Genomic DNA, 13,011 nt, shown 5'->3' with positions numbered 1-13,011 from the left:
TTAAAATGGAAAATTTTGTTTTAAGTATTCACAACTTGACCAAGCATGTCCAAAGTCTTATTAAGAGACCACTTGCCATTAGAAAGGAAAGGTGAGCTGGAATCCACAGGCATAGCAGGTATCTTCATTTTTTCACTACACTCAAGATCCAATTTCTTACATTCAGATATAGAATTCTGCTTTGGCATCACATAATAGTAAGATGGAGCATATTTTGAAGAGCTGCAACCTTGAAATGAAAAACAGTTATACAGTAAAGGACTTTGTGTTTCTTGATATAGATATTTAGACAAACTTTATTATCCCTGGCATTAAACACACACCTCTTTTCTTGCGAGACTCCTGAATTTCTTCACACAGTTGTTCAAAGTCTTCATCCATTTCTTCCTTGACTATTGCATACGCTGTATCTCTCAGAGTACAGGCTCGATGTCTGATGAGACGATCTGAAAGTTAATGGGCAGAACTAAATACTTTCCAACAATGTTCTTTGCTTTTATCACAGACAAAAGTTCAGCTCTTCACTATTAATTATATTTGTGTTTTGAAAAGATTGTTTCAGTTTATAATTTTAGCATAACTTATTATGAAATAGGGCGACACAGAAAGGATAGTAATAATTAAACCAGAAGAAAATGCTAAATATCAATTTAAATTAGCATCAGATAATTCAGGCCCAAAGTTTAATACAACAATACTTAAAATCTAGTGAGGAATGTTCCCTAGTGGATACTAAGTTATTTAATCCACAATATTAAAGATACAGTATTGTTACCCTATACATTTTTAAAGGTGGTTTACAATAATGGAATAAAATGAATCCTCACCTCCTGGGTCTCTATCTGGATTGTACTCTAAAGCATTGCTACAGATTAGATCAATATCTCTCAGATAGTCTCTTGCAGTCAGATATTGGTGCAGGTCAATTTTACAGATAACTGTTGAAAGATCCATTGGCTGTTTGATAACTGTAACATAATCAGGTACCTACAAATGAAATATAAAAATGTGTTCAAAAGTTTTGTAATTAAACTTTCTTCACAGCTGACAAATTAAGGATCATACACCTGCAGTTAAACGAGTTGCCCCAAACAATGCTGGGTATATATGTTGTTTGCCTACAGAAGTTCTTCAGATTTATGATGAGGTTTCTTGAAAATGGAAGTTTGGATATCATGTTATATACAGTTTCCAAGTTCTTATTTACACTGAAGATGAAATCCGGTGTTATTTTGCCATATATTCTTGTAATAGATTCATAGTTATTTATTTCTAAATAACCTATAGTTGCTGCATCTCAATTCGATGCCATATTTAATCTGATAGATTTTATCAGACATTCAAAGTTTTAACCCTTCTCTCCCTCTAACAATATTTCTAAGTTCAATTTTCTTCTGTCAAGAGTTGCAAGTGGTTCCCATCATTTCATAAAGTAAAAAAACCAAAAAACTAAATCAATTACCTTCATGGCCCTCGAGGGAAACTAGACATTGTACTACCTAGCTCAGCAATAAGATTCTCCTCAGCTTCTCTCAAACTCTAAGGCTAGAAAGGACCATAACGATCATTTAGGCTGATTTCCTGCACAGAACCATACCCACCCACTCTTGTAATGGAGGACTCAACCTCTGGCTGAGTTACCGAAGTCCTCAATCTATATTTGAAGATTTCAAGTTACCGAGAATCCACAATTTACTCAAGGTTAAGCCCGCAAATGACCTAGGCCCCACGCACAGAGGAAGGTGAAACCCCCCAGGGTCTCTGCCAATCTGACCTAGGGGGAAATTCATTCCTGACCCCAAACATGGTGATCAGTTAGACTCTGAGCATATGGGCAGGACCTACCAGCCATACACGTGGGAAAGAATACTCTATACTAACTCAGAGCCCTCCCCATCTAGTGTCCCATCTCCAGCCGTTGGGGATATCAGCAGTCACAGATATGCCTACAATAGCATATGGCCTATCATCATACTATCCCCTCCATACACTCATCAAGCTGTCTTGAAACAAGTTGTTTTTTCCTCCCAATATTCCCCTTGGAAGACTGTTTCAGAACTTCACTCTTCTGATAGTTAGAAATCTTCATCTAGTTTCAAGCCTAAACTTCTTGATGGCCAGTTTATATCCATTTGTTCTTGTGCCAACATTGACCCTTAACTTAAATAACTCCTCTTCCTCCCTGGTATTTATCCATCTCATGTATTTATAGACAGCAATCATATCTTCCCCCCTCAGCCTTCATTTGCCCTCTTATAAGGCAGGTTCTCTATTCCTCTGATCAACTAGTACCCTTTTCTGAACCTGTTTGAAGTTTGAATTAATCTTTTTTAAACATGGGAGACCACAGCTGCACACAGTATTCCAGATGAGGTATCACCAGTGCCTTGTAGAATGGTAATAACACTTCCTTATCTCTACTGGAATATCTCATTTGATGCATCCTAGGATTCCATCAGCCTTTTTCACAGCTGCATCACACTGGAGGCTCAGTTATTCTGTAAATTGACTAATACACCCATGTCTTTCTCCTCTGTCGCTTCCAACTGATACATCCCCAGTATATAGTACAAATCCTTGTTGTGAGTCTCTAAGTGCATAGCCCATCTGGAACGTACTCCTGGAGGAATTCTGCACCATTATGCAATGCAGAATTTGTGCAGAAATTAATAAAAAGAAAAGGAGTACTTGTGCGACTTGTGCCATTTCCTTTTTGCAAATACAGACTAACACGGCTGGTACTCTGAAACCTGCAGAAATCAATGTTATGTACAGAATTTCCTTTTCCTCCTGCAGAAATGGGCTGCAGAGCTGCTGGCTGCCACTAGGGGACACTGGACCAGGCAGAGCCCAGCTCATTAACAGACGACTCTGCTGGGGGCAGGGGGATGGAGCTGCAGGGTTGCCTGCAGCTGCAGTACCCCAAGCACTCCCTGAAGGAAGGAGGCAGCGTGCAGGAAACTCCCTACAAGCCTGGACCCAGCATCAGGCTGTTTCTCCTTCTGGATCCTGAGCTCTGGTGGGGAGGAGGTGTGGGTGTCTGGGCTGGGGGTGGGCAGGTTGGCTCTGGGGGATGGACGGTGCAGGTGTCTGGACTGGGAGGCACCCCACAACTGGGCTCTGGAGGGATAGGGTGTGCGCGCGCGCAAGTGTCTGGGGTGGGGGAGGCTCCTATAGCTGGGCTCTGGGGGCAGAGGGGTGTGGGTGCCTGGCCCCCCTGCTGGTCTCTGAGAGGGAGGGGCAGAGAAACAGGAACTAGGTTGTCGTAGGGGTTTCCTTAACTCTCTACTCCTGGGGGAATTTGTGTGTGTCTGTATTGTTACAGGCACAACTGCTGATAGGCATTTTTGAAGTAAATTACAAAATAATTGAAACTAGTGTGATTATAGTGTTATTTTGACAAATAAAACATGTAGAATTTTAACATTGTGCACAGAATTTCCTCAGGAGTAGGAACCGTATCAAACGCCTTACTGAAATCCAGGTAGATTAGATCTATTGCATTTTATTTATTTGTCTAGAAAATAGATCATCTTCTCAAAGGAAGATCACGTGGTCTGGCATGACCTACCTTTTGTAAAACCATGTTGTATTTTATCCTAGTTACCATTTACCTCTATGTTCTTAACTACTTTCTCTTTTAAAATTTGTTCCAAGACCTTTCATTAGTTTGACCTGAGTTTTATGCGTCTGTAGTTTCCCATATAACTCCCCCCCACCACCACTTTCTTAAATGTTAGTACTATATTTAAGAACAGTATTAACAACTCTCCTCTAAATAAAGAAAGCTATATTCTTTTTCTGCTTATCAAACAGTGGTTGCAACCAATTTGAATTTCAAAAAAGCAAGGAAGGGTCTTTTACTGAATGCTAAATGTTTAGATCAACCTTAACTTTACCTCATCGAGGTCAACAGGTTTTGTAAATGCTCTGAAACGTTTGTCAACGGCAAGTCTGTGTGTAACATTCCTCAAGAAAATCCTAAGTTCACGTAATGTATCCTCCTCTTGCTCCTCAAGCCGTTTCACCTCCTCTACTGTCAACTGTCGTGGCTCAGGCGGTGGTGCTACTGGAAGGACTTCTAATGCCTGCAAAACTTAAGTCAAACAGAGGATTTAAGCCAATTTGCAGGGTTTAGTTTTTCAAACAAATGCATTCTACAACACTCCAATATTTATTTTAGTGATGTGAGAGCACAGCTGGTAAAATAATGTTTGTAGCACATCCTAACCTGCTTTCTTTTTTGATACAGGAGGCTTAGCAGCTTGATTCAGAATTAAATCTTCAAAAAATTTCCTTCTTTCGTCATTGTTTGGCAACTGGACATTGAAAACTTCTCCATAATCATCAACAAATAATTCCTGCACCTAAAGGGGGGAAAAAGGATATTTATAAAATACAAGTCACAGGATTCCTGTGATATCACACACACAAAACAAAGTGCATTTTATGTGCATTTTTATACTAAATTGAAGGACAAACTGAAGAACACTATACAGAAGCATCAGTGATAAAAATTAGCTTATTGCTCTAGAAAGCTAGATTTCCTTAATGACTTAAAATTAGGCCTTCGTGGAAGCAGCCACATGTGGAATATGAAATAAATTCATTTCACTTGGCCCGCCAAACTGAAGACCATTGTATTAAAGTGCCTGACTGAACTGCAGACTGCATTACACTGACAACTAAGTAGGAAACAACTGGGAATTCTGCACTAAGGTAGATTTTTTTTTTTAAAGTTCTGATTTAAAAGAATATATAAATTAGATTTTTTTAATTACATGTGTGACGCTGCACTCCAGAATGTTGTGTATAAATAGGATGTAACCGGAATATGCTTTACGCAAAAGGTCTCTTTAAGGTATCATTACAAAGGTTATAACCTACTGAATACATTCATACAAATAGGATGAATATATCATTCTTGTATCTAAAACTAGGAATATGAAGTAGAACTCTGAGGTCCTATTGTAATTATGCAAAGTGTGGGCCATTAATGGTGGTTTAGAATCTTGATAGCTCCCATTGACTAGGAAAATTGGTTGTAAATGGTTTATCTACCTGCAAGCCTTCCTGTGTATGTGCGGGCCAGCCCTGGAAGAATGGAGGGCATCTCACAGGACAAGTAAACACGTCACCTGATACTGGAATCCATCTTAAAACTGGTGCTTTTCCATTTAGAAGGAGGGTTGGGAACCCAGAGACACAAAAGATTCCCGCCTTGTGCCAAAGATATAAAAGGGGGCAGAACTGAACAAAGTGGGTCCCAGTCATGAAAAAGCCCCTGCTTTTCACCTAAGCTGCCTGCTGGAACTAACAAGGACTGTACCAGCGGAAAGGATTGGGCCCAGACTAGGAAGGAGTCTAGTCTGTGAAAGAAATCTATTGGAACATCTCTAGGGGTGAGATTTACCTGTAATCAGTTACTTAATGCATTAGGCTTAGACTTGTGCGTTTTGTTTCATCTTGCTTGGTAACTTACTTTGTTCTGTCTGTTATTACTTGGAATCACTTAAATCCTACTTTTTATACTTAATGAAAATCACTTGTTTATTGATAAGCCCAGAGTAAGTGATTAATACTGGGGGAGCAAACAGGCATGTGCATCTCTCCCTATCAGTGTTATAGAGGGCGGACATTTTATGAGTTTACCCTATATAAGCTTTATACAGAGTAAAACACATTTATTTGGGGTTTGGATCCCATTGGGAACTGGATGTCTGGGTGCTGGAGATAGGTGACCCCCTGAGCAGTTTTTGGTTAAAGTCTGCAGCTTTGGGGGTGTGGACCAGACCTGGGTCTGTGTTGCAGCAGGCTAGTATGTCTGGCTCAACAAGACAGGGTTCTGGAATCCCAAGCTGGCACGGAAAATGGGCTCAGAGGTAATCTCAGCACATCAGATGACAGTCCCAAGGGGGTCTCTGTGACTGAACCCATCACAACATGTTACTAATTTTTTTACTTTTTCTCCATGTCAGTCTTAAATCGCTAATGTGGACATTTTGCACTTGTTTATTTAGTTTCCTAATTTGTAGAAATGCAGATTCTACATAAAGATATTTCTTCTACTAAAGAGAGAATTCTAAGTATGAAACATTTTCGCTGAAAGACGAATCCAGGGCCTCATCATCATCTGAGAGATCACCACAAACTCAAAAAAAGACAACATTGATAAGCAAATGGCCTGCACTATATTTGCAACCAACAACACCTTCTACAAGTCAAGAAAGATGAAATATTTCAACAAGGCTGTAGTCTTCCATCAGGGTTTGCTGTAATAAGTAACAAGATTTTTGGCCAGGATATCCACAACACTGAAATACACGCTTAACTTTAAGCACATAAGTAGTCCCCTTGAAGTTAATACGATTAACTTCCTGGCGCAAGTGCTAGAGGAGCCAACTAGGGGGGGTGCTTTTCTTGACCTGCTGCTCACAAACCGGGTAGAATTAGTGGGGGAAGCAAAAGTGGATGGGAATCTGGGAGGCAGTGACCATGAGTTGGTTGAGTTCAGGATCCTGATGCAGGGAACAAAGGTAAGCAGCAGGATACGGACCCTGGACTTCAGGAAAGCAGACTTCGACTCCCTCAGGGAACGGATGGCCAGGATCCCCTGGGGGACTAACTTGAAGGGGAAAGGAGTCCAGGAGAGCTGGCTGTATTTCAAGGAATCCCTGTTGAGGTTACAGGGACAAACCATCCCGATGAGTCGAAAGAATAGTAAATATGGCAGGCGACCAGCTTGGCTTAATGGTGAAATCCTAGCGGATCTTAAACATAAAAAAGAAGCTTACAAGAAGTGGAAGGTTGGACATATGACCAGGGAAGAGTATAAAAATATTGCTCGGGCATGTAGGAATGTTATCAGGAGGGCCAAATCGCACCTGGAGCTGCAGCTAGCCAGAGATGTCAAGAGTAACAAGAAGGGTTTCTTCAGGTATGTTGGCAACAAGAAGAAAGCCAAGGAATGTGTGGGCCCCTTACTGAATGAGGGAGGCAACCTAGTGACAGAGGATGTGGAAAAAGCTAATGTACTCAACGCTTTTTTTGCCTCTGTTTTCACTAACAAGGTCAGCTCCCAGACTGCTGCGCTGGGCATCACAAAATGCGGAAGAGATGGCCAGCCCTCTGTGGAGATAGAGGCGGTTAGGGACTATTTAGAAAAGCTGGACGTGCACAAGTCCATGGGGCCGGACGAGTTGCATCCGAGAGTGCTGAAGGAATTGGCGGCTGTGATTGCAGAGCCACTGGCCATTATCTTTGAAAACTCGTGGCGAACCGGGGAAGTCCCGGATGACTGGAAAAAGGCTAATGTAGTGCCAATCTTTAAAAAAGGGAAGAAGGAAGATCCTGGGAACTACAGGCCAGTCAGCCTCACCTCAGTCCCTGGAAAAATCATGGAGCAGGTCCTCAAAGAATCAATCCTGAAGCACTTGCATGAGAGGAAAGTGATCAGGAACAGCCAGCATGGATTCACCAAGGGAAGGTCATGCCTGACTAATCTAATCGCCTTTTATGATGAGATTACTGGTTCTGTGGATGAAGGGAAAGCAGTGGATGTATTGTTTCTTGACTTTAGCAAAGCTTTTGACACGGTCTCCCATAGTATTCTTGTCAGCAAGTTAAGGAAGTATGGGCTGGATGAATGCACTATAAGGTGGGTAGAAAGCTGGCTAAATTGTCGGGCTCAACGGGTAGTGATCAATGGCTCCATGTCTAGTTGGCAGCCGGTATCAAGTGGAGTGCCCCAAGGGTCGGTCCTGGGGCCAGTTTTATTCAATATCTTCATAAATGATCTGGAGGATGGTGTGGATTGCACTCTCAGCAAATTTGCGGATGATACTAAACTGGGAGGAGTGGTAGATACGCTGGAGGGGAGGGATAGGATACAGAAGGACCTAGACCAATTGGAAGATTGGGCCAAAAGGAATCTGATGAGGTTCAATAAGGATAAGTGCAGGGTCCTGCACTTAGGACGGAAGAACCCAATGCACAGCTACAGACTAGGGACCGAATGGCTAGGCAGCAGTTCTGCAGAAAAGGACCTAGGGGTGACAGTGGACGAGAAGCTGGATATGAGTCAGCAGTGTGCCCTTGTTGCCAAGAAGGCCAATGGCATTTTGGGATGTATAAGTAGGGGCATAGCGAGCAGATCGAGGGACGTGATCGTTCCCCTCTATTCGACATTGGTGAGGCCTCATCTGGAGTACTGTGTCCAGTTTTGGGCCCCACACTTCAAGAAGGATGTGGATAAATTGGAGAGAGTCCAGCGAAGGGCAACAAAAATGATTAGGGGACTGGAACACATGAGTTATGAGGAGAGGCTGAGGGAGCTGGGATTGTTTAGCCTGCAGAAGAGAAGAATGAGGGGGGATTTGATAGCTGCTTTCAACTACCTGAAAGGGGGTTCCAAAGAGGATGGCTCTAGACTGTTCTCAATGGTAGCAGATGACAGAACGAGGAGTAATGGTCTCAAGTTGCAGTGGGGGAGGTTTAGATTGGATATTAGGAAAAACTTTTTCACTAAGAGGGTGGTGAAACACTGGAATGCGTTACCTAGGGAGGTGGTAGAATCTCCTTCCTTAGAGGTTTTTAAGGTCAGGCTTGACAAAGCCCTGGCTGGGATGATTTAACTGGGAATTGGTCCTGCTTTGAGCAGGGGGTTGGACTAGATGACCTTCTGGGGTCCCTTCCAACCCTGATATTCTATGATTCTATGATTGTTTATATGAATAATGTTCCATACCTGTCTGAGTGTTTTCAGGATCAGGGCCTTCCTTAATTTTCAATATTTTGGTTGTCTCCCCTATAGCAGCAGTTTTATAAAATTCAAGTAGAATACCCTACCAGTAGGGGCATAAAAACTAAAGCAGCATTTCTAATTCAGCTACTTAAATTTAAATCAAAAGTTGCAATAGCACAGATTTTCAAATTAGTTTTCACAAAACCTCAACATGATTTAAATCAATGATAAACTGCTTGTAGTTTTTCTAAAGCTTCTTGACTTAAGTCACTCTACCCTGTTTGGTATTCAAGATTTGGTAGGCTATTTGGAATTTTGTTATCCAGAAGACATTTGAGTCTTTTAGTACTGGGAAGGGGCTGCCTCTCCTTTGAACAGGGCAGATGCCACTTTAAGTTTAGCGAATGTCTGAAAAAGTTATCTTTGCCTCCTCACTAGTCCCAGACAGCAATTAGCTTCCCAATTCACTTTGTTCAACAACATGCCACTACAGCACATCCAAGAACAATGGATAAGCACATTAGTTTGAGGATTCTGGTAAAACCAGTACCAGAATAGTTTACACTGGTATTTTAAAACTGTAAGAATTCAGTGTTAACACTACATTGCGATGAATGGGAGGACTTTACTTCTCTCAGAGATACTGTTTCAGAGTATCTACAGGCTCAGGCACACTTCATTACGTTTGTTAACATACAGGAGGTTTTCTTCTTAGCTTTTTAAAACACTGATTCTGGAGCACAAACGTGTGGCTGCATAATCATATTTTATATATAAAATCTATCCTGCAATTACAGAAAAAAAAAAATTGGAAGTGTAAACACTCAAGTCCACTTACATAACTTCTCTCCTGACATCTACCATGAAGCAGTATTTTTTTTACAAGTGAAATCTACTGTAAGCAAGGATATTTGTATCTGCTTCTTGTTATGTTTGACCAAAAGGTCACAATCTTGACAGGTTTATAAACCACCAGAACTAGGTTATTATTAAGAAGTCATTTGAATTGAAGAGATGAGGATTATATTAAATGCACTGACAAACGGTACCTCTTCTGGTAGAGCTGTATGATGTACATCTGATGTTGCAAGCAGCAGAACTGGAGCAAATGATGGAATATTCTGTAATAATGTTGTAAATGTAGCTTTCAAAGTGAATCCAACAGTCTCCCACCATAAGTGGACATGTGGAATGTATAATATACTTGGTGCTGTTCTTTTGGCTTCATGGATCAACTAGTAAAAGAAAAGTATTAATTTGGAAATACTGAGAAACACATGAATAGGTCACTAATAAATAATTAAATATCAACTAGTCACTCCTATTTCACAGTTGATATACTAAACAAGCAACAACTGGGAAAGAATAATTCTTAATACTGAGGCAAACTTCTACCTTGAGTCAACTATGAAACAAACCCAGTTATAAATTATTACAGGTGATTTTGTATAATTTTATTAAAATTAATGTCTTGTCTAGAGTAAAAAAATAAACAAAACACACACAACAAGAAACAGGATTGAAGCCTATTTGAATATTACTATAGGAGTGACTTTTCCAGAGAAAGGTAGAAACATTAAGAAAATGTGCATTGATGTACATCAAGGAATTTAAAATTCCAGAGAAAAGTGTTTGTTTTAAATTACCTTCTTATTGTGCACGGTTTACCAGTGCGGACACCAAGAAAGTGGTAGGGGGGGAAAGAATTTTGATGGGATGAGGATAATCCCTGTTAGCCTGACAGCACGGATTCTAATGAAAGATCAATGTGTATTTTGGAAAACTGTCTCCTACCTTCCTTCTGGAAACATAAAAAACTGGGAGCAAGAAAAGATGCATTATTTTAAGATGAGAACCTATGCTGCCAGAGATCAGACAGGGAGGAAGGATGGCCAGTTCAGTGGTTAGAGTGCTGTCTTGGTCCATGGAATACCTAGGTTCAATTCCCTGCTCTGCCACAAACATCCTGTGTGACCCTGGGCAAGTAACTTAGTCTCTCGAGGTCTCAAGTCCCCATCTGTGAAATGGAGATAATAGTGCTTCCCTACAGAGGTAGAATAAAGATTACAAGGCACTCAGATATTACTGTGATGGGAGGGCCACCTAAGTGAAAAAACAGACATGACCACAGATTCAGTCAGCAAAAATCATGGTTTTAGATTTCTGAAAGCGGCACTTTTATAACTATACTAATAGAATTGTTGGGGAACAGCTAAACACGGTGCTACCTGAATAAGGCCCTCAAAATGCAACAGGTGAAATTGCTGATAAGGCTTGCTAAATTTTGAGCAAAAAGTCCCCTGAAAACCCACATTTGGAAAAGATAAGAACATGCTGACATTAGGTAGGGCATGGTGTTTTCCATAACTTTCCGAACTCTCATAAGCAAAATAAATGTTATGTTACGTACACCTCTACCCAGATATAACATGGTCCTCCGGAGACAAAAAAAATCTCACCGCATTACAGGTGAGACTGCGTTATATTGAACTTGCTTTGGCCCCCCCATTCCTTGTTCCCTGACCGCTCCCTCCAGAGACCCCCCCCCCCACAATCACCCCCAGGACCCCACCCCCCCTGCTCCGTCCTGACTGCTCCAACCCCTATCCACACCCCCTGCCCCCGACAGGCACTCACCGGCAGCGGCTGGAAGCGAAGCAACGTGGTCCCAGCCCGCTCCACTCTGCCACCTCCCAGCTGCAGCGCTCTGCTTTCCGCTGCTGATGAGTGCAGGGAGGTTGGGGAAAGGACGCCCCCTGCACTCACCAGCAGCGGGAAGCGAAGCAATGCGGCCCCAGCCTGCTCTGCTTTCCTTGCCCTGGCCCTAGCCGTGTCGTTTGGGGGGGGGGGGGGGGGGAGAGACGACAGGAGGGGTGTTGGGGAAAGGTCCCGCACTCACCTGCGGCGGGAAGCAGAGCGCCACGGCTGGCAGAGTGGAGCGGGCTGGGGCTGGGCTGCTCCGCTTCCGCCGCTGCCGGTGACTACGGGAGGGATCCCTTCTCCCAAGCCCCCTCCCCCGAGCGACATGGCCGGGGCCGGGGCAAGCGAAGCAGAGCGGGCTTCTCCCAGGCCCCCCACTAATCCCCTGGGCCACTCTGGGACTGCGGGGCCCCCAAAAGTGCCTGCCCCACAGCTCCTGCCTCCCAGACCTTCCGGGGGGAGCCCTTGACCACCCCCGAGACCCTCTGCCCCTTATCCAACCCCTCGGCCCAGCACCCTTAACACGCTGCTCAGAGCCGTGTGTCGGAGCTTTACCATGTTGTATGCGAACCCGCATTATATTGGGGTAGAGGTGTATGTTCTGAACCATAATATTAAAAGATAGAAAATTGCTGAATGGTTAAAAAAAAACCAAACAAACAAACATAAAAAACCCCAAAAACCATTACTAACCTTCCATAACTGCTGTTCTTCAAGATGTGTTACTCATGTCCATTCCGAAGTAGGTGTGTGCTTGCCCCAAGCACCACCGGCCAGAACGTTTTCCCCTCAGTGGTATCTGTCAGGTTGGCTCTGGTTGCATACTCCTGAGGTTGCACACTTACAGCACCAGTATAAAGGGTCCCACCAACCCGGAGCCTCCTCACTTCCTTCTTGCTGGCTAACTCCAACAGAAGGGTAGGTGTGGGAGGGACTTTTGGAATGGACAAAAGCAACACATCTTGAAGAACAACAGTTATGGAAGGTTAGTAACCGTTTTGTCCTCCTTCACATGTTTGCGCATAACCATTCCAAAGTAGGTGACTCCCAAGAAGCTGCACAGATGGAGGGTTCAGATTTCATTGGCATGCTGATTGTAATACTGCTCGGTCAAAACCCATGTAATCTCTCACTTGCTGGCTGATGGCATAATGAGATGCAAAGATGTGGACTGACAATCACATTGCTGCTCTACCAATGTCCTGTATAAGAACCTGAACTACAAACGCTGCTGGAGATGCTTGAGACCTTGTGGAACGCGCCGCCAGCGTAGGAGGAGTGGGGACCTTCACCAGGTCATACATTTGCGGATACAGGAAATGATCCGTGAAGAAATTCTCTAAGCTGAGACTGGAAGGCTTTCATTTTGTCTGCAAAGGCTACAGACAGCTGAGTAGATTTCCAAAATGACTTAGTCCTTTCTATGTAGAAGGCTAGTGCACATCAGACATCCAGTGAGTGGAGTCTCTGTTCCTATCTGTTGGCATTTGGCTTCAAAACAGAAAACAGGTAGGAAGATATTCTGGTTACTATGGAATTGCGAGACTACCTTTGGAAGGAAGGCCAAT

At 42.9% G+C, this 13,011-nt stretch overlaps 1 protein-coding gene across 4 annotated transcripts in view; it reads right to left on the bottom strand.

Moving 5' to 3' along the window:
• Nucleotides 1-13,011, bottom strand: part of ATAD2 (ATPase family AAA domain containing 2) — a 97,897-nt gene that overhangs the window by 26,350 nt on the left and 58,536 nt on the right. For all 4 annotated transcript variants that reach the window (XM_084620483.1, XM_084620482.1, XM_084620485.1 and 1 more), the window contains 6 exons: nt 9,793-9,978; nt 4,232-4,367; nt 3,900-4,096; nt 828-987; nt 324-446; nt 77-229 (listed from right to left, as the gene is read on the bottom strand). In XM_084620483.1, coding sequence (XP_084476609.1) covers nt 77-229; nt 324-446; nt 828-987; nt 3,900-4,096; nt 4,232-4,367; nt 9,793-9,978 — 955 coding nt within the window. The remainder of the gene's footprint in view (nt 1-76; nt 230-323; nt 447-827; nt 988-3,899; nt 4,097-4,231; nt 4,368-9,792; nt 9,979-13,011) is intronic.

The sequence above is a fragment of the Lepidochelys olivacea genome, assembly GCF_965140295.1.
Source record: "Lepidochelys olivacea isolate rLepOli2 genome assembly, chromosome: 2".
NCBI lineage: Eukaryota > Metazoa > Chordata > Testudines > Cheloniidae > Lepidochelys > Lepidochelys olivacea.
Note: the sequence above shows the minus strand (reverse complement) of the source record. Positions and strands in the feature narration are given on the sequence as shown.